At 33.3% G+C, this 24271-nt stretch overlaps 2 protein-coding genes across 3 annotated transcripts; both read right to left on the reverse strand.

Annotated features, from left to right (window-relative positions):
- Window positions 1-1994: 1994 nt before the first annotated feature.
- Window positions 1995-6059, reverse strand: LOC126781926 (acetylcholine receptor subunit beta-like 1). Its single transcript, XM_050507050.1, has 9 exons — window positions 5981-6059; window positions 5065-5201; window positions 4685-4839; window positions 4442-4532; window positions 3938-4285; window positions 3614-3807; window positions 3379-3537; window positions 2972-3236; window positions 1995-2899 (listed from the first exon to the last, which is right to left on the reverse strand). Exons 1-9 carry the CDS (start codon window positions 6039-6041, stop codon window positions 2735-2737), a joined length of 1575 nt encoding a protein of 524 aa, XP_050363007.1. The 5' UTR covers window positions 6042-6059; the 3' UTR covers window positions 1995-2734.
- An 808-nt stretch (window positions 6060-6867) lies between these two features.
- On the reverse strand, window positions 6868-22538 carry LOC126768505 (neuronal acetylcholine receptor subunit alpha-7-like). Of its 2 annotated transcripts, XM_050486668.1 has the most exons (12): window positions 22519-22538; window positions 14443-14787; window positions 11822-11961; window positions 11392-11436; window positions 11151-11260; window positions 10516-10696; window positions 10141-10216; window positions 9865-10059; window positions 9582-9778; window positions 9255-9499; window positions 8886-8988; window positions 6868-8794 (listed from the first exon to the last, which is right to left on the reverse strand). In XM_050486668.1, the coding sequence occupies exons 2-12, from the start codon at window positions 14519-14521 to the stop codon at window positions 8642-8644; spliced, it is 1524 nt and encodes a 507-aa protein (XP_050342625.1). In that variant the 5' UTR covers window positions 14522-14787; window positions 22519-22538; the 3' UTR covers window positions 6868-8641. The 2 variants fall into 2 exon arrangements, with proteins under 2 accessions (XP_050342625.1, XP_050342631.1); XM_050486674.1 differs by lacking the exon at window positions 22519-22538 and having other exon boundaries at window positions 9288-9499; window positions 14443-14881.
- Window positions 22539-24271: the final 1733 nt, after the last annotated feature.

Here is a 24271-nt window from a genome sequence, read left to right on the forward strand (position 1 = left end):
ATAATAGTATTCGTTTTAATTATGAAATTTTTACCGACAGTTCTATAGCATAATTGAAAAATTTTAAAAAAACTGTTTCGATAGTTTAAATTGTTTACCCATTAAAAAAACTTAAAAGCTTACGTCTTTGTTGCTGTCACAGACTAGACGCTTTTTTTGCACTTAATCAAAAGCGCATGTCGTGTCTACATCAAGAGAAATGTAATCATTTGAATTGTTTGATTGTCATTTTGTTTTGTAGACCTATGAACATAAAATTAAAAAAAAAACAACCGTGACAGGTCATCACCTGCGTAAAGGGCCAAGTGTAACCTATTTTTTTTTCGCTGGAAAGACCCATTACGCTTTCCCCTACGGGAACAGTGTGGGGGCGGGGTATGTGGGGCTTGCCGGTGTCTAAGGCACCGAGAGCGCCCCGAACATTGGAATACCCACTATAAAGATGTTGTTTAAGGATGGAAATTATTTAGGGGCGGTTCGTCCCCACTTGAGTCGCTGGGTGGAACGGAGTCACGGCACACTCACATTCAGGCTGATGCAGGTACTTACCGGGCACGGTTGCTTCGGCAGATATCTGCACCAGATAGCGAGGCTGGAGGTCGCTCCCCCCTGCCACGAGTGCGGTGCACCCTCGGACACGGCGCGGAAGGAGGTGGTCTCTTTCTGCGAAAACGTCATGTCGCAGAAGGAGGCCGCGGAGCGGGAGTGTGAGAACAGTGCTTCCGCTGACCCGCTTCGCCGAAGAAGACAGGGGAGAAGACGTCGGCGCCAACCAACCTTCTCCTCCCGCCGTAAGTGTCGCCGGGGCTAGGGGGTGTCTGTACCCCGAGAACCCCTTAGAATTTGGAAGCCTGCAGAGGCGGGCCGTCACCGACGGGACGTCACGGTAGTATGCGCAAGCTATCCCGTGGCGTCCCCCGAAAAGGCGGTGTGGGTACCACTGGTTTTTTAGCTTTCCGGCACCTTCAGCGTCAGCGAGCCCCACATACCCCCCACTTTATGTGAGGGAAACGCGTAAATGCGTTTTTTCCAGCGAAAAAAAAAGACGGAAATTATTGCAGGCCGAGAAACGCTTGGCAAGAGTCTGATTGTCTTTTTAAATATTTTTAAAGATATTCATTTTTCCAATATAGGTTTAAACTTAAGTTTCGTCCTTTCCTAAAGAACTTGCATTGTCTTTATACAATTGTATATATATAGCACCGGGGCTAGTCCTTTATTAAAGTAAACCGTGATATTTGCGCCATCATTGGAGCCTTGACCCGTCCAATCAATCATGTCTAAATCTAAGTCTAATAAGATTTCCCGTTTGGACGTTGTAACGGGTCCGTTTTTTTTGAGTTGCGTCATTAGATATAGATTGCCTTCTAAGACCGATTCTGATTTTTTAGCCCGCTATTTCTTTGAGAATTATTGACTCAAATTTTTTTATCTGATGTATACAAGGTAGGCCTCGAAGTACCGATCATGAAGTCCAATTTTCATCCATTTTTCTTTTGATTTCAAAGTTAAATATACTTTTGACGCAAATTAATAAAAAAAACGACAGTTAAGTTATTTTATTTATTGTTGCTTTATAAAACAATATTAATAATGTGTTTATTCCTTTAATTATAAATAAGAATAAGCCTTTCAACATTCTCAACGAATAATGTGAATACGTAAAGATATATATTTTAAATTATGTCTAATTACATATATATCAATTAATTATTTGGAAGATTCGTCTCACAACAAATTATTCTATACTACATATATGTATATATTTTATTAGTTACATTGGCATATAGGTAATCGTATATGCCTTATAAAGTAATAACACATTACAAGTACCCATATTATCAAATATGACATAAGCAATATTCCAAGATATATAACACGTAATTGTTATTTCGTTAATTTAATATGATTTTTGATTAAGTTAATATATTAGACAAGTCGAGATCAAAACCAAGACAAGATCGAAGACGACTTGCATATAAAATAATGCACTATTTAAAGTAAATCTTAATACTTTACATGTTTAAAGAAATCTTTAGAGTAATTAGTTTCAAGTGAGCGTATAAGTTTTTGATTTTTGTTGAATTTCCTATAAAATTAATAAACAATTAAAGGGCACTTTAGCTAGTATACAAATACTTAATGTCAATCAATTGAAGAATGAAATGTGATCAATTTAATAATCTAATATTTACTTGTGATTAAATTATCTTAGGGCCTAGGGTAATTACTTAAGAATACGGAATTTAGTCGCTGATGATATACAAAATTACATAAAAATCCATTTATTTCATTAATATTGTTCTTTTATAAACATCGAACACAGCCATTTCATAATTCTATCAGTAGGTATTTCTTAAATTAAGCTACGATTCATTAAGGTTATAGCATATTCTCTAAAATCTAAGATTCTAATACAGTAGTTTTGTCTCAACTTATGAGTGTTTTATTTAGCTGAGCAATAAATGAGCCAAGAAGACCTTATTATAAACGTTAAACATTGTAACGTATAACATTTAATAATTATTTTATTACTATGTATTTATTTAAGCCTCAATTTTGCAAACTGCCTTGAAACATGATGTCAAAAGCAGTATCTAGTACGCTAAGTCGTATTTCGTATTATATTATAATAATTAAATGTTTGAAATAGACAATAATTGTTTCTGAAAGACGAAGAGAAAGTAAATCATATTTCTATCATTATTCCAATCAATAAATGTGCAGTAATAGCTTATTTTCCTCTGTATATTTCGATAATCCTATCTTGATCGACATATTCAAAGATATGCGGCGCATCCATCAAAATCCCTACGGTCCCAGCAGTAGTTACGAAAAAGAAAATGTAAAGCTGCAGTCTGTCGATCACCATAGCTACGTACTTCCAATCTTCTCGTGTCTGAAAATAATTTACATTAATAAAATATATTAAAAAAGGGTTTTACTACTCACTGTAGAATAAAGTTTTTACCTGAATATAAAGATCTTCATTTCGTAAGTGTTCGGCTATAAATTCTACGGCTTCGGTAGCTTTAGCTGCTTCCGGAGACAAAAGTAAAGAATCAGAACTTTCGGATTCTCTTCTTTCACCAAGTCCAAGACCGCCAAGGGCTCCTAGCCCTCCTAGTGCGCCAACTTCGCCCACTCCACCAGATGCTCGATTTATTTTGCAGTTAGGATGATGAAGATCGGATAGTTCCATTGCCTCCATTTTACTTTGTTTAGCTCCGATCGCACTGTATCAATATATAAAATAATTAATATTTATAATTTAACACATTATTGAAACGGTTATTTTAAGGATTTTGATATATTTAATGAAAGATACAAAGTAATGACTGAGTATTCGGGTATATACCATCTGAATCCTAATCGTACCTTATATGTTTCGGTAAATCGTGAGGAGCCGCTGCATGGGGTGGGGCTCCCATTCCTGGCATTTCCATCATCCAACGCAGACGTGTTTTACGTGGTCGACGCATAAGTAGAGCCGCTGGTAAATAGTGCAAAAATACGCTTCGGATCCAAAGCGGCATTCTGAAAACAGATAAACGTAAGGCCATATAATTGTACACTTGATATTTTATTTGAGACATAATAAAAAGTGAAATACCGATGTGTCCTAGGTCCTCTGAAATTCCAGTTAATAATGATGACAGTGACAAGAATACTGACGGTATTCATTATAAATGTAAACAGAAGATATTTTGCGATGAGTGGCAGTACTAGAGATGTCGGCGGCAGAATTTTTGACACCAGAAGTAGAAATACGACCAGTGACAGCAAAATGCTTATGCCTAATGTAACCTGAAATAAGAAAGAATTAATTTTGCTCTGTTTACAAAGTTTATATAAATGATAGAATAAAAAAAATTGTAGAGAGTAATAGGATTTAAGCGTAATATTAAATAATAAGTGGATCTACAAGAATTCTTACTTTTTCACCAGCTTCAGCGGGTAAGTAGAAGACCAGGACGCAAAGGAATGATATCAAAACAGTTGGTAAAATTAAGTTCACGGTATAAAATAAAGTTTTCCGTCTAATAATTATATAAAAGGTTATATCCGTTTCAGTAGGGTGGTTGCCTTCATATATATTCAAATACGCTGGTACTTCGATGATGTCCCAAGTACCAGATTTCCAATAATCTGACAGATCAACGAAGTTTTTGTTATTGTACAATGCAAGCGATACTTGATCACCATTAAAAGTCCACGATCCAAATTTCATGATACATGTTTGTTGGTCAAATGGGAAATAGGTTACGTCAATGGTACATGAGCTCTGTAACAATAATGTTCTTTTATAAATACCATATTTTATTCTTAGAAATATAAAAATCAATTTAAAGGATTCCTTTGAACTGCCTATACCCGAGGTTTTATGTTTAAATGATAAAAAAGAAGTAAAAAGTTCTAAAAATGCATAATTTTTTAATACCTGGTAAATGGCTGGTGGAACCCACAGTACCTCTCCGTTGGGATAAATCAGGACATTAGACTTATATCGTACTTCATAATTGCCATCAGCGCTGTGAAATTGAACCATTTTTTTATTATATACTTTGAGAAAAGTCCTTTATTAACTGCTTATAAAATAGAGTGGTAGTTTGAAATGCATTAACAAATATCTTTAAAATCATATAATCGGTTAATAAAATAAAAGATAAACAAAAATGTTTACTTGTTAAAGAGCACAATGTCCGGCTTCCAAACTTTGTCAGGGGGAAGTCTTAGCACGCCTATGCCTCCATAATCAGCCTCGTCCCACATGAGCTGGTAATCCATCCAAACGAGTCGTAACCAAACGTTGGATTTCATGATTTGGTTTTTTTCGTTCTGAAATAAAGATTAATGTGATATCTTTCACGAATTCAATTATTAATATTGTAAATAAATAACTTATTTTATCCATACGCATGATAAGTAATATATTCAATAGTAATAAGGTAAAAGGATAATCAAAATCGGTTTTAAGCGCTGACAAATGATTTGTCTATACATACATATTAAATTATATTTATTATATATTAATTTGGAAATGTAATTATTATTTTAACTTACGACATTAATGAGCTGCACAAAGGCTAAACCAAATCGAACATCGACTTTTTGTGTCATATTTTGTACAGGTCGGATGAGCTTATTGTAACCTCGGAACAGGTCCCGGACTAGTCGCTCTTCGTCCTCTGAGCACCATCCTATGATGCAATCAAAATTGTAGATTATTAATTGGTTATATTTATAAAATTAAAAATTATATTACAACAAAATTGTATTCGCATTTATATATCGTATGTAAGTATATATATAAATAAAATAGTAGCTCGTGTCTGTACGCGCATCACGCAAAATAAATTGAATATACGATCTTTTTAATTTCTTTATGGGGCATTTAATTATGGGGTAATATCAAGGTGATCATAATAATCACCTAACTAAACATTAAAAGAAAACGTATTTGGATATAGCTTGGCATGCAAACGGATATTGTATACACAAAAAAAGATAAACCACACCTTTCAGAAACATCAAAATTAATCTATATTTTAATATTTGCTTCCTCAGACAAGCGCTAGGTACTACGCTGATGCTGCAGCCGCGATCAATAAGGACCACTTCGCGAGATAAGCGTACAATATATAAATTGTATCAATATCGAAGAAGGCTTAACGTGAATCTAAAATCTTCAATTTTACTCAATATAAAACCATTTTTGTATTTAATAACTATATTGACTAATTAAATAAAAAAAAATAAACGAATATTATGAAATGCTATACATATTTAAGATAAGTATAAAATCATCTTCAAATGTGATAAAAATATATTGCTTTTTTAATTTTATATTATAAAATATATTTATATATATTATGTGAAAGGTTACACTTAAAGATATATTATAAATTCATTCATCGTCGAAAAATTTATTACAGTTTGCATTTTCACATAAAATAATTAAAATATTTTTATCACGTACCTGAATAAAGTGCTGCAAACAAAGCGATGGCTAACAGGGGTGCGCGCGACCCTGCCGTCATGGCGGCGGCTACTGCCGCACGCGGCACGCACGTCCCCGCGCCGCGCCTCACGCCCGCGCCCTATGGCCGAGCCGCCACCGCCCGCCTCACACAACTTTACTTTTAAGAACACATTCAAACTCAATGCCTACATTTTGTCATTTATGAGATAAATATTTTCAATATTGTAAAATGGAAGCAAACAAATCAGACCTTTCTAACGGAGCTTGAAAATGTCAATTGTTAATTGCTTTACTTTGAGTAAATACTTATATTGATTTAACATTTTGAACAGTACATGTAAAGACACATACAAACATACATATATGCATAAATTTGAAAGTAATATGATATTTATAAACTGCCCTTCGTTATTTATTTTTTACCTTATTTATAATTTTATTTTTTTGTCTTAGATATATATCAGTATTGGGTTCAATTAATCGTTAAACTGGGAATTACACTCTAATTAGCTTATAAAGAATTCTTACTTATTTATATATAGTTAATTTGACTTATTTTTGCCGTATAATTTATTGTAATTAATAAAATATATATATTTGTTAAGGGAGACATATTACAGCCAATAAAGTATAGTCGTAGAGAAATATGCCTTAGTCGCATCGGCATTGCCAATGTGCGCATGTGCAGGTATCCCTCGGGATATCATCGATTGTCTACAACTACTCAGGCTGCTCCCAAAAATCCGACTAGAAATATATAGGTCAGGGCGTATTTGCGCATATTGACTTAGTAATAAGAACTGTAAAGGTAGCTAGAATAAGTTTAAATAAAAAACATATATTTTCATTCGTTTATATTTAATAAACAAAGTGCAATTCAGAGTATTAACCCTAACAATTGAACAAATTACGGGGACAAACATCGTCCCATCGCCGACGTGGATGCGGCGCATTACTGCACTATCTAGTACAAAGATAGTTACTGCAACCAACAATGAGATAAATAATGCGCCTTATCCTCCGTACGGCACTCCACGACCATAAGATTGAGGAGATCAGATCGTATAACAATAAATAAATAAAGATAAGTTAGAAAACACTGGCGAATAATCACATCCGCTCCGCAACTTCCAAAGGAACGTCTCTGATTATTAAAAAGCATAACCTCAGACAAGGAAAACATCATATAAAGGAGGACTGCGAGGGTACAATCGACACGATTTATGAGTGTATCCGCGCAGCTCCAACAATTCGGTTTATGTTTTCCTTTTAGGAGGTGTACAATGTTTTCGAAAACAATAATAAAAAGTAGGACAATGTCTAATAAAAGAATGTATGACATGATATGATAAATTAATGTACAGTGATTTTATGAAATCAACTGGTTCCTTAGGGCCTTAACTTTTCAGAGGTAACTTAATAATTGTGACTTGTAAAAAATCGATGTTTGTTATTTTCTGTCGCTGGTTTAAAGACATCTCAGTATAATAAAAATCACAAACGTAAAATCTGATTTTTTTAAAATAACTTTGAGGAGTGATCAAAATAATTTGGGATATGAATCCATTGATCGTCTATTTTAAAGTATGAGTATATATATTATTTTGTATGCTCCTTAACTGAGAAGCTTTAAAAAGCTACATCATTTCAGTATTATGATTGTATCGATAGAAGTACAAGGTACAAACGTGATATCACCGTGTAATGTAATAATGTAATTATTTGTATAAGTTATTCCGAAAGACCAAAGTATGATTTTAATAAAATAATACTTTAACTACAACTTTTAACGAACGTTTTATTAAGCTATAGCTTTGGATATTTTACCATTTATAACAATATCGACCCGTTCACAACGAGGCATATCACAACCTGTACCAATTGAATCAACATTGTTTGTAAAGTTCTATACTAGCTACTGACTCAAATACATCTGAAAATAAAGTTAGGGATCATAACCACGATTCACGGAATCGAACAAGAAGGAAACAAAGGGCGATTGCTCCACTGCCCAAATCCTAAACTGTACATAAATTTTAAGATTTGAGAAAGATCTAACAGAGATTAAATTTTAAATGCGACAGGTCGTTCAACGGTAAGAAGGAAGACGTTTTTGTGCTACAAATTTCAGAATTAACCACAATCATATATTCTAGACCAAAATGGCGACTATTCTAGCGTGGATTACTATAATAAGCCCGGTCATAAAAGTGCCAGTGACATAACACATTTATTGCAAGGTTGGTCATTGTTTTACTATTTTTCTTATGAAAAATAGACCAACGTTTAATGCGATTGATTTTAACTGAAAATTAAAAATTGGACTTGCATATTAATAGTGACTGTACGAGACAAGATGTTATAGCGTCTCTAAGTAAAATTATCAGTCGTTAATTTTTGGAAGAGCAAAGACTAAGCCGCTGAAAGAGAGGCCTCAAAGATTAAAGGATAAGAGACAGAATAGGCAGTATTTGGTTCATGCACAGGGATGGCAGTCAGCGGTAACTTATCACTATAGGGGGGTGTGGGCGACGAGGCAAGCGGCGGCAACTCCAACGTCGCAGCGTCGGCGCCCAAACCTCTTCACACATCACAACTTAATTTATATTCGCGGTATCACAGAACGTTACGCATGCGTAGCCGCAAGCGGGCGGGTCGCTACGACACCATGATGTGGGGTGCGGACAGTAGCACGGCTAGCGTGGCAATGATTGTGAACAGGGTAAAGATAATAAGGCACAGTCTGTCCACGACCATGGCAGCGAATTTCCAGTCGCGCGAAATGTCCGCATCTTCGTCTTGCTTGCGCATCTGAAACAAATACATGTTTAGTATCACCTCTATTTGGAAGAATTTTTTTGTAATGTAAATAAAAAGTATAAATATATATCAAAATACCTACCTGATCTGTGATGACTCGAAGCTCTTTAAGTATGAGAGAGAGCTCGTAGTCGACACCGAAGCAGCTATGCGCCGCTAGACCCGCGCCATTTTCTTCGCCACTCCTACGAATATAAGACTTTGTAATCTCTAAAAACATTTGTAATCTAATCTACGGGTTCGGCAAAGGGAGTATTGGGCGCTACGGGAGTGATGCTGATTTGTGTCAAGAAAAGACCCAGAAAAGTCCCAGAGAAATTCGCTAAATTTAAAAATATGTGAAATAAATCGTGAACATAGATGAGTTTAATGATGTTTTTGAAGCTGTTCGGCCGGGTTTGACTGCGGAACGTTCGAGGCAGGGGTGTAATATTGTAACCGTGCTATTTACGGCGAGTAGTGTTCGTGTAGATCGTCGAGGGACCTGTAGTATCGGCAGCAAGGCGGCTGCTGCGCGTGGGTATGTCGAAAGTCGTCGTCGATGTCGAGCACGTTAGCTAGTAGCGATTTCGAAGAACGCTCGCGCAATTCCAGGTCTGGAGGAGGAGGGGCGCGAGCGGGTGGCGGCGTGGCCGCGTCACCTGGCCGTGACATACGAAGGATCCAAGGCAGCCAGTAGAGAAATACACATCGGATCTACGCAATTTAGAATAACATTAAAATTAGTTATTTAGACCTTGCTGTCTTATCTTTACATATATTATTAAATAATACAAACCCAGTCGCTCATCACGTGTGTATCTGAATGTCGATGGTGGTAATTAAGAATAAGGATCGTAGATACGACCGAAGAAGCCACCATAAACATAATACAATTAAAATATGTGCCCAATAGTGGAACGGCATCTGACGTCGCCGGCATGGTTTCCGCTACCATATTCAGAAACACAGTTAGTGACAGCAGAATTGTAACACCTGTTAAAAATGAATAATGTGGTCAGTTTTTTAACTGTATGTAATATATACTGTACTAATATTATTAGTTCAGAAATAATGCGTACCTAATGAAAGCTTCTCTCCGGAGTCAGGTGGTAAAGTAAAACCCAGTAATGCCATTGAGGCAATGAGCACGCATGGTACGATAAGATTGAAAAAGTAGTATAAAGTTTTTCGCCGAATTACCACCGCGAAAGTAATATCGATGTACGGCTCGGGACAACAGTTATAGTAGATTTCGTTACGTTTCCCTGGTACTCCTGTACAAAAAATGTCATTTATATCAATATTTTATAGTTTATATTAAATAATTAAGGATTCATCATTGTAATGACCAGTACCTATAAGTTCCCATTCTCCATTTGTAACAAAACTACTTATATCTCCACCTCCTTCGTCTTGTAATTGAAGATCCAGCTAAAACAAGAAAAACTGTAAGTCAAGAATTTTGTATTCTATCTCCGTATCTATAATCCATATTTAAAAATTGTATAAAATATTGAAAAATAACAAAATTTTTAGTAGTAATAAATAATTAGATTATTTATTAAATAATTTGTTGGGAACATATTTATTTTATAAATTTATCAAGTTTAAACAAATTAACTGAAACTGTTTTGTTACACTCAAATGAAAATTACATACATACATCTAAGTATACAGTAAGAAAAAATATATTGTAATATTTTGCTAAAGAATTAAAAAATAATTCTTACTTGGTAACCATCGTAAGTCCAGCTTCCAAACTTCATTTCACATCTTTGATCATCGAAAGGAAACCAGGTGATATCTATTTTACAAGTACTTTTAAATATTCCAGGTGGTACGTATAGACATGAGCCGTTGTTTCGCACAACCACGTTGGTTGGATAAGTGCTATCGAAGCCTTCATCTGCACTGTTTTATTGAAAACATAATTTTATTTAAAGAGCACGAATAGAATAATTATATACTAAGTTTAGGGTGTGAAATAATATAATACGTTCTACTATGTCTGATTTTAATAAGTATATATACATATATATTTTAATAGTATATATGACAACACAAATAAAATTTTTATTGTTTAAAATATGACGTAATAAAATGTTCATGGTTTTGATATAATGATTTAAGAATATGATGCGTCACGAGTTCTTCTGACGTAGTAGGTACTTATGTAGCAAACAATAATTAAAAGACAAAAGATACTTTCATACATGCAGCGCCATTGCCAAATAACAAATAAAACACTGCCTGTTCCGTGTCTGTGTGTAAGCCAATGTGACTTACAACAAGGTGAGCGTTTACGTTTTCGATTGTTAGATTAAGTTGTAATATTTTGAATTGAAATTGTCTAGCCTTTATTTACCTGTTGTACATAAGAACGTCTGGTTTCCATAATCTATGTGGCGGAACTCTTAAATCTTTGACTCCACCGAAGTCTGAAGTGTTCCATCTTAAGTTCATATCATTCCATTCCTAAACAAAATAAGTTATATTTTTTCTCGATTGTAAATATTTATGGAATTTATATGATATATTATAATTATATTTAAGGTTTTATTAGCACGACTTTATTTATAGGATGAGTTTATGGCCACAATACTTACTAGTTTAAGCCAGATGTTAGTTATAAGTAGCTGGTTCTTTTCATCCTGTGAAAGATTATTTAATTAGAAGATTTTAAGTTTAGTTTATTATTTAGACTTAAAGCACGCTTAATTATTTATTCATGATTATTCACTGCATTAGGCAAGGGTAGAAATACGTAGATTTAAATATATATATAAGTTATTACAAAAGTTAAATATAATATACAATAATACGTAATGGTGAAAAAATACTGTAATTGTTGGATAAAATTCAATATTTTTGATTCAATCTATGAACCACTCTATATTTATTGTGTGTACATAATGGTTTAATTTTCCAAGTTTAGGGTGGACGCGTAGTGACGCGCTAAAATTTTTTCTGGAAATGATTCTTTAGATGATTATACCTATTAGAAAATGTATCATAGATATTTATTTAATATTTTACCACGTCTATGATCTGCATGAGCGTGAGGCCGAAGGAGAGCTGAAGCGGATCGCTCTCGTTAACCACGGGCCGCTCCAGCACGTTGTAGTGGTCTAACAGATGGTGTAGCAGCCGCTTCTCGTGGTAGCCACAGCGAGCCTCTAAAAATGCATAACGCTATAGATACATTTACTAAGAGAACTTTAACTGATTCAAAATAATATATATTAGAATCGCATGTTGTCGATATTCGTTTTTTTGCACATGATTAAACAAAATCTTAGGTAAATCTATTTTTCTTGCCTAACTTTTTCCTGTTTAATTAATATGAAAAAGTAAAACAATGTTCGATGTCTATTCTGATAATGTAAGGGATGGTAATATTGAAACAATAATACTTAGCTAAATAGCAATGCCTAGTATTGTTGGGTTCCTGTTTGAAGGGTGAGTGCCAGTGTAATTGCACGAAGAAGAGACATAACATCTTAGTTCCCAAGGTTGGAGCCGCATTGGCGATATAAGGAATGGTTAATATTTCTTTTTTTTATATTACTTTTATTTTTTATTTATTTTTTATATATATTAATTTTCTTTTTTTTTAAGTGGTTGTGACCACTTACCATCATGTGGCCCATTTGCAAATTACATTGAGATATTTCTTACTTTTAATAAAAAATAATAAATAAATAGACAATCAAAATATATGCCATAAAATTATCGGTGAACAAATGACTGTGTCATATGTTTTAGCCAGACATAAAAAAGCAACTTTTGAAACGAAATTGGAAACTGCTCTATGCAAGGAGTAAGAAAACGCTTTGCTATCATTGACTTGACCAGTTTTATAACATGTTTAATGTAAAATATAAAAAAGACAAATCGTAATACAATAATGTACATTGTTGTTTTACTGGTGAAAGGGTTTTGTGCAAGCTCGTCTGGGTAGGTACCACCCACTCATCAGATATTCTACCGCAAAACAGCAGTACTTGGTATTGTTGTGTTCCGGTTTGAATTGTGAGTGAGCCAGTGTAATTACAGGCACGAAGGAAATAACATCTTAGTTCCCAAAGTTGGTGGTGTGTTGGCGATGTAAGTAATGGTTAACATTTTTACAATGCTAATGTCTATGGGTGTTGGTTACCACTTACCATCAGGTTACCCATATGCTCGTCTGCCCATCTATTCATAAAAAAATATTAAAATAATGTAATATATAAAACAACAACATTTTAGTCACGTATTTAAAAAAAATAATATCGAAAATTGTTTGTGACGAAATTAGACCTATTATTTTTTACTTTCTTCTTCTTGTTTTTTGAATTATATAAAATATATACATTTAATTTCGCTCCTCTTATAACAAATAATAAAAAGTACACAACAATAATCGGTCTTCGCGTTTTAATATAACTATAGGTAATAAGTTAAACATATTAGAAAATATACTTAAACATGCACAAAGAAAAGTATGTAATAAATATTTCAAATATATTTTGGTAATTTATAACTATATAATTTTTTATGTTATAGAGGATACATATAAGATAACATTTTTTCATAACTTTTTCAAGCAGTAATTAAAAATCAGTTACATTAATTACAATACCCGTTAATTGTACGATATTTTTAATTTTTAAATCTTAAAATCATTGACACGGCTTAATCATATTATAATATTAATTTAAGAAATAATTTTAATTTAAAATACTAGGGTAGCCTAATAATTTTTAATACCCGCGTTATTATTTACTGTATAGATTTAATGCCTTAGCATTAAAACATTTTTAAAGTTTTTCGTAATAATTTATTTAACGAAAATCGACTTTGTTTTTCATGGAAATGGTCATTCTATATTATAATTTTCAGTCTTGTTAGGGCCACTGTTAACCGAGCGATCTCGCAAACTCTCTCATAGATGTTACGTTATCAGACGATAAACGCTCTCGAGATTGCCTCCAATAAAATGCCACCGCTTAAAAGCACATTCTTTTGTGTGGAATTTTCCCCTCTTAAGTTTCAACGGGCAGAGAATCTTTCATGGTTTTTCGGTACTCGACTAAGCGTTTGTAGGCGGACTTAAATGTGCTAGATGTGGGTGTAGAGAATTCTACCGCGAGTTGATAAAATAGGATACCTTATTCATCTTTAAATAATTATATTAGATTTCCATTAATTATTTATATATGGCATAGTTTTTCCTAAGGTCATCTAGTTTTATAAAATAGTTTTTATCAACTTTTACTCTACCTGTCCAAGATTCCAATCCATTAATTAATTAGGTTTTTTTTCAATTATATTAAATATTTTTCATTTACGCAGTAAAGGTAACTATTATAAATTATTACAAACATTATGTCAAAATAATTAATTACAGAATATAGTATTTGTTATTTATTTTATTATAAGATATATTTAATTTTGTAAGTTTCTATATTGTCTCATGTAAAGAATGATTGCTAATTTATGATACGATATTTGTTCAATTACAACAAAAAATAACTGTATTTAGTTTAATTATTATTTTTGATTTAAAATAAAAAGATATAAATACTTTAAGGTGCAATTATTGTCAAACTACATGGGTATGGGAATTATATAGTCATGGATCGGAGACGTGGAGGGCAGGCATTGAGGCTTACCCCTCGGCCACAGCAGGCCTAGCAGCAGCAGCAGGCCCGCGGGCGCCGCCAGCAGCGAGCGGCGCGCCCGGCCGGCCATGTCAGCGCCGCGAGCCCGCGCCGCGCGCCGCTGCGCCGCCGCGCCGCGCCATCATCCGCCCGAGCCTCGATCCGAGACACCCGCGACACCGGCCCCCGCCTCCCTTCGCCGCACTCCTGCCCCTCTATTCCGATCCGTCGAATACGATCAGCTTAAAAAATAATTCTATTGTGGTTTTCATAAATCAAATTTTCTTCAGGACCGCTCGCCGACGGCCACGCGTGCCGTCCGATCCTCGAGCATTGCCGACTACGCCGCCGCTGGGTCTGTCGAGTTACGTTGTGTTTTTAAGCATTGTTGTTCAGCGGAGTGCGGCCGACCGTGGGGCAGCGGAGCCGCCGGTGTGCGGACTGGCGGAGGTGCCGCAGGCGCGCAGTCGCATCGCCGCGCCGCCGCCGCCGCCCATTCACGCGCTGCGCGCCTCGCTCCCGTCGCCCGCCCGCCCTTAGCCGCTTCTTGCAGCCGCAGCCCACACGCCTGCACGCCTGTTCCAACATTTCTTTCGCCCTCTATCTAATTATGTAAATTTTGTCCCTTTTCGAAATCCGTCTGCTTGTTTTTGGTTTTGGCATAGAAGTGAATCTAATTATATTTTAGTGTTATAATGGATTCTATTTTTTATCGAAACTGCATCAGCAGTAGACTTTTAGACTGAAAACCTTTACCATTCTCTTTACGTTCAATAACTCGTTTGAGGCATAGTGGTTGCACATTAACTAAATTTATCAACATTCTTATTAAAAGTAAAAAAAAGCTTGTTACAGTATTGAAAAAGTTTGTTAAATCTTTCGTTTATAATACACACATAAATAAATAATAGAATGTTATAAAAAATATGTTAATTTAGATGTATAAGACTATTTAACTTCTAATAGGGTTCATACTTTTAACAGAATGTTAAAACTTCTACGTATTTTGAACCTCGTTAAAACGCCTAGTAAAAATGAAAACCGTAAACCACATTCATTCCAATCAGTCATGACTTTAATGGGGTTAAGAATGAGATGAGCTTTCGAATTCCGACGATTGCAATTTCGAGTGTTGAATTTTGTGGTTGTGTCGAGCGGAGAATGCGGGGCCGCGGTGCGGGGATGCTGCGCGGCTTGCGATCAATGAGGGACACTGCCCTACCTCGCTCCCTTCTCCCCCATCCCCTTTCTGCAACCTAGTACCACGAACTGACTTTAGTAATTCGCACATTGACTCTAAGCTCGCCTTACCATTGCAAATACTGTAATCGTGATATTCATTCATCAATAAAATAACAATTTTGTAATTTCGATCTCTCTTTTAAAATCGTAAAAAGGCTTTGTTTCACAAACTTCGAATTTTCACACAAACTTAACATTATGATACCAAAAAAATTTTTCTAATTTATCAATTATTATTTTAATGAAGAATACAAGTGTTAAAATTATTTAAGATCTATGTAATTTTGCTCCAACCAATTTAAACTAAAAATATCAATGCAAGTTTTCTTCATGATAATTGATCATGTAAATAAACTTTTATTAATATTATGTTAATCGATAATTATCATACATGAATTATATAATCATCGAATATATTTATAAACTAGCTGGCTTCGAAATAGTGAAGCTGTATAAGAGCTATATCATATCATGCGATCCCGTTAATGGTAATGTCGCCAATAATTAATTAAACGTGGTTTCAATGAGGAGTAGAACAATGCTATATTCGGAATTCACGATTTAGTTCAACGCTTATTGGGCGGTTTGAATATGGTATAATATGCTAAATGTTTTACGCCAGGAAGTATACGAAACTTGGTTAAAGCGATCTATGAGTATGCTGAATAGAGTGCCTGAAACAGAGGCGGTTCATTTGCTTGGTGAAACTTAGTGAAATAAAGAATACCCTATAAGTAAAATGTCAAAGTTAACGTTAAATGTTACCTATTTGAAGGAAGACTACCTAAATATTACGCGTGGGCAACAACAAATGGAATAAGTCTTTTTTTATTTCTTAATTTTTATACAAGATAAACATATTGGTATATTATTTTGTCTATATATAATATACCAATATGTATATCTTTGTTAGGTTATCATGTTTGATTAAATTAATTTAGGATTGGCGCAGTGTATTTTTTTGGTTCCATCTTTTGTTGGGTACTATTGAAACCGTAACTTTCGTAACTTTAGTCTTTTCCTGTAATTTGGCATTCGTTCCTTCATATAATATCACCTTAATTCACTTTGTATTCTATCAATTTTTGTCACACTATCAAGTAGAGAAAAATTTGATAAAAATAACAAATCCTCAGTATAAAAATCACATATATAAAATTGGACGTATACATAATCTTTTTATCAGTCCTTAGCACAAAATAAACTTATAATAAAAATACATATTTTGTTATACTAATGTCGGCCAATGACCGACTTCTTCAACGAGATCTGGTACTATTATATAAAATTATAAATAATCATATTGATTTGCCCTCTCTAATCTCTAAATTACTTTTCCATTGTCCGCGTATCAATGCTAGGCGTAAGGAAACATTCTGTTACCAAAACTAAATTAGTAAAAAAATATTTCTAAATAGGACTTGTACCAAGTATAACCAGATGTTTTTAGATTGTGATATATTTCATATCTCTCTTGTCAAATTTAATCCTAGAAGGATTCAAAAATATTTTGACTAATGGTCGTACTGATTTAATTAATTATCATTGAATGAATTGGTCATTTCTCTCTCTCTCTCTCTCTCTTTTGGACCTAATTTCTAAATTATTGATAATTTTATCCGTTATCCGTTGCATCTACGCCAGTTATGTGTTAGTCAATCATTGGAAACTTTTGTTGCTAAAGATTTGTTAATATTTGACATTTATAAAATTTATTATGTGCTGTTTATTTCCATTAAATACAAATAAATAAATAAATAAAAACATTGCTTGTTGGCACTTACGTTTTACTGGTTGACCTTAAAAACATTGATCTTCAATTTTCCGGCAAATATACTGTAGCCCATCTTCACCGATAAGAACTATGCATACATTAGCATAAAGTATTTAAGACGGTGACTCTTCCTACATATTCGGCGTTAGGAGATCTATCGTTAACAAGAATTGCTCCTCCGATCCGGGCTTTTGCAGAGATTTAAGTGGATTCCTAAAAGTTTCTGGATATCTTTCGAACACTTTTCTTTGGATCCTAATAAAACATACGGGCGTAATGAACTTTCGGTGTTTTCAGCTACCAAATGAACTATAATCAATTTTTCTAGCTTGTTTGTTACATACACTTTCAGTCTGTGTGATATGAGTTCGTTTCTCTTTAGTTAATAGGTACAGTTCTGTTTTAAAAATAATGTGTAAAAAAACTATCAGATCACTGCTGCACAGTGCACGTGGTTTAGATTCGCTTTTTTATAAAACAATTTATCGAAGAATCTAGTCAGCCGTAATTCAGACTTCCCTCTTTTAACAACTTCTAAACTTGTAAGGGTATTTTAACCGGTATCATGACTTTTCCTCCTACACACTTTTACCATATTTATACTTATCGGTGATTGCTGATTTGTAAAATTACTTAAATAAATATAATTGTCGTCTCTATCTCTTTGTCATTTAAATTACATTTGTATATTAGTAGGGAAGCGAAGTAGTTCAATCTACTTAAAAAAATAATTCAATATCTCACAGATATCTAAAGACGCGGTAGCGTGTCAAGCCAAGTTCAAGCTAATAGAACTGGCGAGCAGCACCGTGTGTAATGTTACACGAACCATTTGGAGCTACTTTTGACCCCCTCATAACTCAAAAACTATTTCATATAAACATATCAAATTTGGCTCATATATTTAGACTTGCGAGATACATATGTGCTCCAAATTTTATAAACACATCAAATTTTATAAACGGTTATTAAGATATTAACGTCCAATAATCGTCATTTTTATCACTGACTGACCTGAAGATCAAAAGTGTAGCACAGTTCCAGATGAACTAGAAAGTTCAAATTTGGCATCCAGATAGGTAGTTGGGTGATTACAAAGGAATAAATCAGAAAATAGTATTTTTTTATCATATTGTTATAATATTTCAATTAATTGATTTTATTGAATCAGCAATCATAATTGATGACAGCCGGTCTTTATGTGGATTTTAAGGTCTTCCTGAATATATAACGAGTGGAATACCAACCTTTATTTTTTTTAATCCAAACATATCAGTTTTAGTCCTTATAACTACTTATGACTTATGACTAAGATTATAGTCGACTTTTGGATTTTTTACTTTAATAATAATTATTTATACGTTATGAATTATATTATAACCTTCGCAAGTTCTAAAGGTGTAAGTTCTTATTTTACTCTTCCGAAAATTTGGCTTGCTGGTAGAACTAGCCATCGAACATAATAAAGCTCTTCCATGACTGTTTTAGTAGGTACTTAATAATAATTCTTATATGAAAACTAGCCAAGTCAGACCTTACGCTTCAATATATTATCTTAAGGTATAAGAAGAAATGATATTTTAAGTTGTTATAAAATATTTTATGTTGTTATAAATAAATTTCAGGACTAAACATTGAACTTGGCACCCATTTAGATCTCACTTTTTTTGTCGTTGAAATCAACAATTCAGGCATATATCATAATATTGAACTTGGCTATCATTTCACATTTATGTTTTAGGTGGGATAGGTAATGCTACTCCAACTAAATTTAGTACTTTTCAGCCTTATGTCATATGGAATGTTGTTATAGAGTAATGCCGCAGATATTGAAATTACATTTATTTGGCAAAATAAGCTTTTCAAAAAAAGCTTTATCTTTAGGCCTTATTTACTTAAAAAAAAAAATAATAATTACGTGTGTTGACGTCTGCCTCACGATATATTTATGATAATATGCTGTTTATACGGAAGAATATACAAAAATATTCCGTAAAGTAGACATATATACTATTAATACAAGAAATAAAAATAAGCTTTTCGATTGTATACAGTACAGAGAAAGTTTTTGGGCAATGGTATACGCATATGTAGATACAACAATAACAAATTTTAAAATTGTATTAAGTCAATAATATTTTTATCGCTCTTTTAGCGATAAGACCGCCTTTTGTACATAAATAGTTTTCGTTTTTTTTATGTTTGTGTTTAAAATGGTTCTGTAACTTTTTTGGTGTACAATGAAGCATATTCTATTCTACCACATTGTAAATCTGATCTATTTAAGAAACAACAACACGCGAGTTTCTCTCCGAAACAGGGTACAGTTACAGTATTGACGATTAAAAATTGTTTATTGTAAAACTTACTTGAATGAAATACATTTGATTTAATTTGATTACATCCGTAATGTAAGTATTCTTTATAGCACCTGCGCTTCCTGTTTTCCTCTTCCAATTATACATTTTTCATGCCAGTCTTATTTTCCTTTCTTCCCTAGGTCGTTTCTTATGTCACACACGACCAGGTAGATGCGACAAATCTAACCCACTTCCACTGGTGCTAGGTTCCAATTCTTCTGCACCTAGCTTATATGGGGTACGCTTTATTTTCACTCCTGAATATTAAATAAATATCTATTTTTTTAAATAGTTTTAGCTAGTGTCAAGGCTATTAATAAATATATTTGCTTCACACAATCTTTTCTTTTTTGCAGTAATATTCTCAATATGTGATATTTACGAAATTGAAATTGTTATTATCGTAAATAAAGAGACCTTAAGCAGTATAATAGAAATCTATTCTTGAAATATATATTTTACAATGTTGCGTCAGCTTGAATGAAATTGAAAGTCTTTTATAGTTTATAACTAATACTACTAACTAATCTGAACCACTATAGCACTGTGGAAATCATCTAAATATCTTATAATTTATATAAACAGATAGATTATAACAAACATTGCAATGTTGTGGAATTAATTACGACATGGTTATATTTGCAATTTTGTATGTCATAACTCAATTAAATGAAAGGTAATTTTATATGAGTATATTATAAGGACTTCTTAGTAAATAATAAAAATATTTTTGATATTTTGTAATAGTGATATATTTTTTGATGAGTAGTTAGTATTATAAAAAAAAAACACATGCCATGATATACTTGAATATATATTTTTTAAAAGCTGTTTATCTAACTTGGTGTTTATTTGTTCCATTAGTTAACATAAGTTTTCCCAACAGCAAGTGCCATTGTAAATAATTGTTAAATAAATGGAATGAGTTTTAGTGTTAAAGACTTTGGCAACCCCTCTGGCAGTGCATAAATTTGAATGCAAATTGCAAATCATCGCAGAGAGCAACTAGAATTTTCATACGGTGAAGTATTGTTGCGCTAGTGTGGTAACTAACATAGTGATTTAAAATATTTAATAAGTACCTACTGAGTTCGATATAATGTACATTTTATAAGAATATCGTAGGACTCTTCCCTGACCTTTGTTAATAAAAATTTATTACGTAATCATTCTAATAAGATTCTAAATCTTATCGTATCTGTTATGTATATGATTTTAAGAATTTATTAACGATACTTCTCAGTAAAAAAGTTTAAGTAATAAATATAAGTATTTGGTAACGATAACTTGATAATGATTTTTAGCATTTTTCGTATATAACAATACTATTTCAACTCGAAAATAATCATGGCTTAATCAATTCTTTTGACAACATTATAAATATAAAATAATATATATATTAAACAAATTCGCAAAATATAAATAATTGGAATTGTGGAACGACGGCAAAAGTTTTAACGTTCGTGTTTTAAATTACTCGCATGCTTGATTTTCAATTGTATATGATATGACAACTTGTAATTGATCTAATTTGATCAATCTATAAATTTTAATTCGATTAGTTTGTGAAAGTTTCATCTATTGTTAGATTTCAGAAAAAAACCTCTTACTATTAATTTTCTATTGGTAAAATAGTGACACCAATAGTATGTAATAATAATTTTGCAATATCTTTAGTCAGTCAATTTAAATTTTTCTTTAAGTTGAAATAAAATTCCGTCTCTCTTTTATTTCAAGGAGAATATTTGAAGCTTTTTAATACATGTGGCCGTGGCCAGTAATTATAAACACAAATTAAGCACATGAAAATATACTGGTGCTAGTCTTGAATTGAACCTGTAAACTTCAATTAAGATTCACGGATTCTAACCGCTGGCCCATCTCGGCTCTTTATATTTGTTTATTATTTTTAAACTACATTTATTTATTAATTTCCAAAAACGAATATTTTATATTGCGATGGTATCGACGTTAGGAAGCGCGGTCATCGCGTGACTACTACAGTATTCTCAATCGCAAATTGCATATTACACGCTGTCCAACTGCAACCGATCATTATTAGTACATTTCCACCGATTACTAAACTTTGAAATTTACCATTAAAATTGGAACGCCAATTTATATATTTGGCGAAAACAAAATTTTTATTGAAATTGTTAGTTTTTATTAGATATCTTTTTAAATTTGTCTCAAATTATATAAATACAAAATTAAATGATGAATTTCTGCTTAATCCAAATAACTAACAAAAAATAAATAACATTTTGTTAAAATATAAATGACATAATTATAATGAAGAATTGTTTTAAATTAGGTGCACTATAAATTCAACATAATATGTTAATAGAAGTAACGTAGCTTTTATATGTAAATGACTATTATTTATAATACTATTTTTTTATATATGCGGTCGGCCAATGGGCCCACAATGATGTAAAGTGGTCACCGCCGTATTGGCGCCGTAAAAAATAATAATCATCGTTTATATCTCCAATGCGCCAACAACCTTGGGAACTAGTATGTTATGTCCATTGTGCGTAATTAAGCTGGCTCATTAACCCTTCCAATCGGAACACATCAATACTAAATATTGCTGTTTGGCGATAGAATATGTGATACGCTGGTACAGAAGGATTCGTACAAAAACCTACCACCAAGAAAAATATAAGTATTACTTCTATAAGATTTAATTTAATTAGATACTGTACTTACATTACTTATATTTTTGCGACCTATATTATATAATTTAACCACGTATTAACTCTGTCGAAACCAGCCCTCTTGTCAACAAAGGTACTAAGACGGGATGTTATTACGTCTATAAAATATATAAAATATGTCATAGTATGAGTATAAAATGTGTAGATATCACCATTAAAGGAATGTCAAGTGATTGATAATCAAGGACACTGATTACATGTTGATGACCATCCATTACCGCTCGAGAATAATATTTAACCTAAATATTGTTATTGATTGAAACAAATTCGTTCGGTAATGATTTTTCTTGGGTCGTTTTACGTTTGTAAATTGTAATTGTGTAATTCAAAATATAAGGTATATTTTTAAATGCGGTCATTATGTAATAAAGTTATGGAAATTAATTTAAGATTTGAATGATAAACTAAATAAGATAAAAGAAACTATAACATAAGGATACATTCTTTTTACGCCCCAACATATATAAATATGGTTATGTACGAGTTTGGAATTAGACCAATATATCGCACTCAAAACGCACTTACTCGTATATGTTTGTACGTTTTTCTGCAATATGTAAGATATGAGTTTGAATTATAGCTATTTACTGATTTTTTTGTGAAAATTACGTCTATAATTTATTATAATATTAAATATTTTTACTTTTATTTATGATCAAGTAAACGCTTAAGGCGTTATAATCGTTTTAAGGATAAACAAATTACTATTAAGATTTTCTAATACACTAGCAGAGTAGACTTTAACACTAATAACGTATGATATATTGAGTATGCGATTCGGCTTTTGTGATAGCTGATTGACAAAAAAGGCTGGAAGAAATGCTTTTATTTTCAGTTGGTACTTCTTCAACATACCTTTCCAGGACTTTTATCAATTGAAAGAACGATTAGGTGTGCCATTTGCTGCTATTCTTCATATAGTTATAATTATTTTATAGCCTAATTAACATTATTTGCGAGACTAAGAAGGTGAGCTTAGAATCTTGCTTTACTTATCTAATTTTTTTATTTTAATAAGTTAAAAATACTTTTTCAGAGTTAGAATTAAAATACTGTCATGTTAATGAAAAATTATTTTGCGAAACAAAATATTTGTTGTTAATAATACATCCATTTTTTTTTTTTTATATTCGCCGGGAGGGCAAATGACTCTACTCCACCTGATGGTAAGTGGTAGTAGAGTCCAAACGCGACGACGGCCAGTACAGACGGGAAAAACGTTCTGCACTAGCCGCCTTCGCCTTGCCGGCCCGCAAGATGCCTCTTCACGCCTCGTTTGAAGGAACCCGGGTTGTAAGAGGAGGGGAACACGTGAGCTGGTAAGGAATTCCATTTTTTGGAAGTGCGACAAAGAAAGGAGTTGCCAAATTTCTTTGTTCGCGATGGAATTGATGTCACAGTTAGGCGGTGACATCGAGAACCAGCTCGCGTGGACTTAAGAAGGAAGGGGGAAGCAGGAATTAGAGAGAATAATTCCTCAGAGCACTCGCCGTGATACAGTCGATAGAAAGCGCTCAGTGCTGCTATCTCACGACGCAATTGTAAAGGTTCAAGGGTGTTTGTGACCTTTACGTCGCCAATAATGCGTACGGCACGTCGCTGCAACCGGTCCAAGGCCTCAAGAAGGTACTTAGCGGAGCCATCCCAAAGGTGCGAGCAATATTCAACGCAAGACCGTACCTGTGTTTTGTACAGCAGGCACAGTTGTTGTGGCATGAAAAAGCGCCGCACCTTGTTCAGAACTC

The sequence above is a fragment of the Nymphalis io genome, chromosome 1, assembly GCF_905147045.1.
Source record: "Nymphalis io chromosome 1, ilAglIoxx1.1, whole genome shotgun sequence".
NCBI lineage: Eukaryota > Metazoa > Arthropoda > Insecta > Lepidoptera > Nymphalidae > Nymphalis > Nymphalis io.

Excerpts from the sequence above, each read along its gene's own strand:
- LOC126768505 (XM_050486668.1), bottom strand. The coding sequence starts at position 14,521 with ATGGCCGGCCGGGCGCGCCGCTCGCTGCTGGCGGCGCCCGCGGGCCTG. Across the intron at positions 10,697-11,150 it reads GACGTTCTTATGTACAACAG|TGCAGATGAAGGCTTCGATA; the intron begins GTAAATAAAGGC and ends TCAATAAAACAG. Across the intron at positions 8,795-8,885 it reads TTCGAGTCATCACAGATCAG|ATGCGCAAGCAAGACGAAGA; the intron begins GTAGGTATTTTG and ends TATTTGTTTCAG.
- LOC126781926 (XM_050507050.1), bottom strand. The coding sequence starts at position 6,041 with ATGACGGCAGGGTCGCGCGCACCCCTGTTAGCCATCGCTTTGTTTGCA. Across the intron at positions 4,533-4,684 it reads GACATTGTGCTCTTTAACAA|CGCTGATGGCAATTATGAAG; the intron begins GTAAACATTTTT and ends TCAATTTCACAG. Across the intron at positions 3,237-3,378 it reads GATTTACCGAAACATATAAG|TGCGATCGGAGCTAAACAAA; the intron begins GTACGATTAGGA and ends ATATTGATACAG.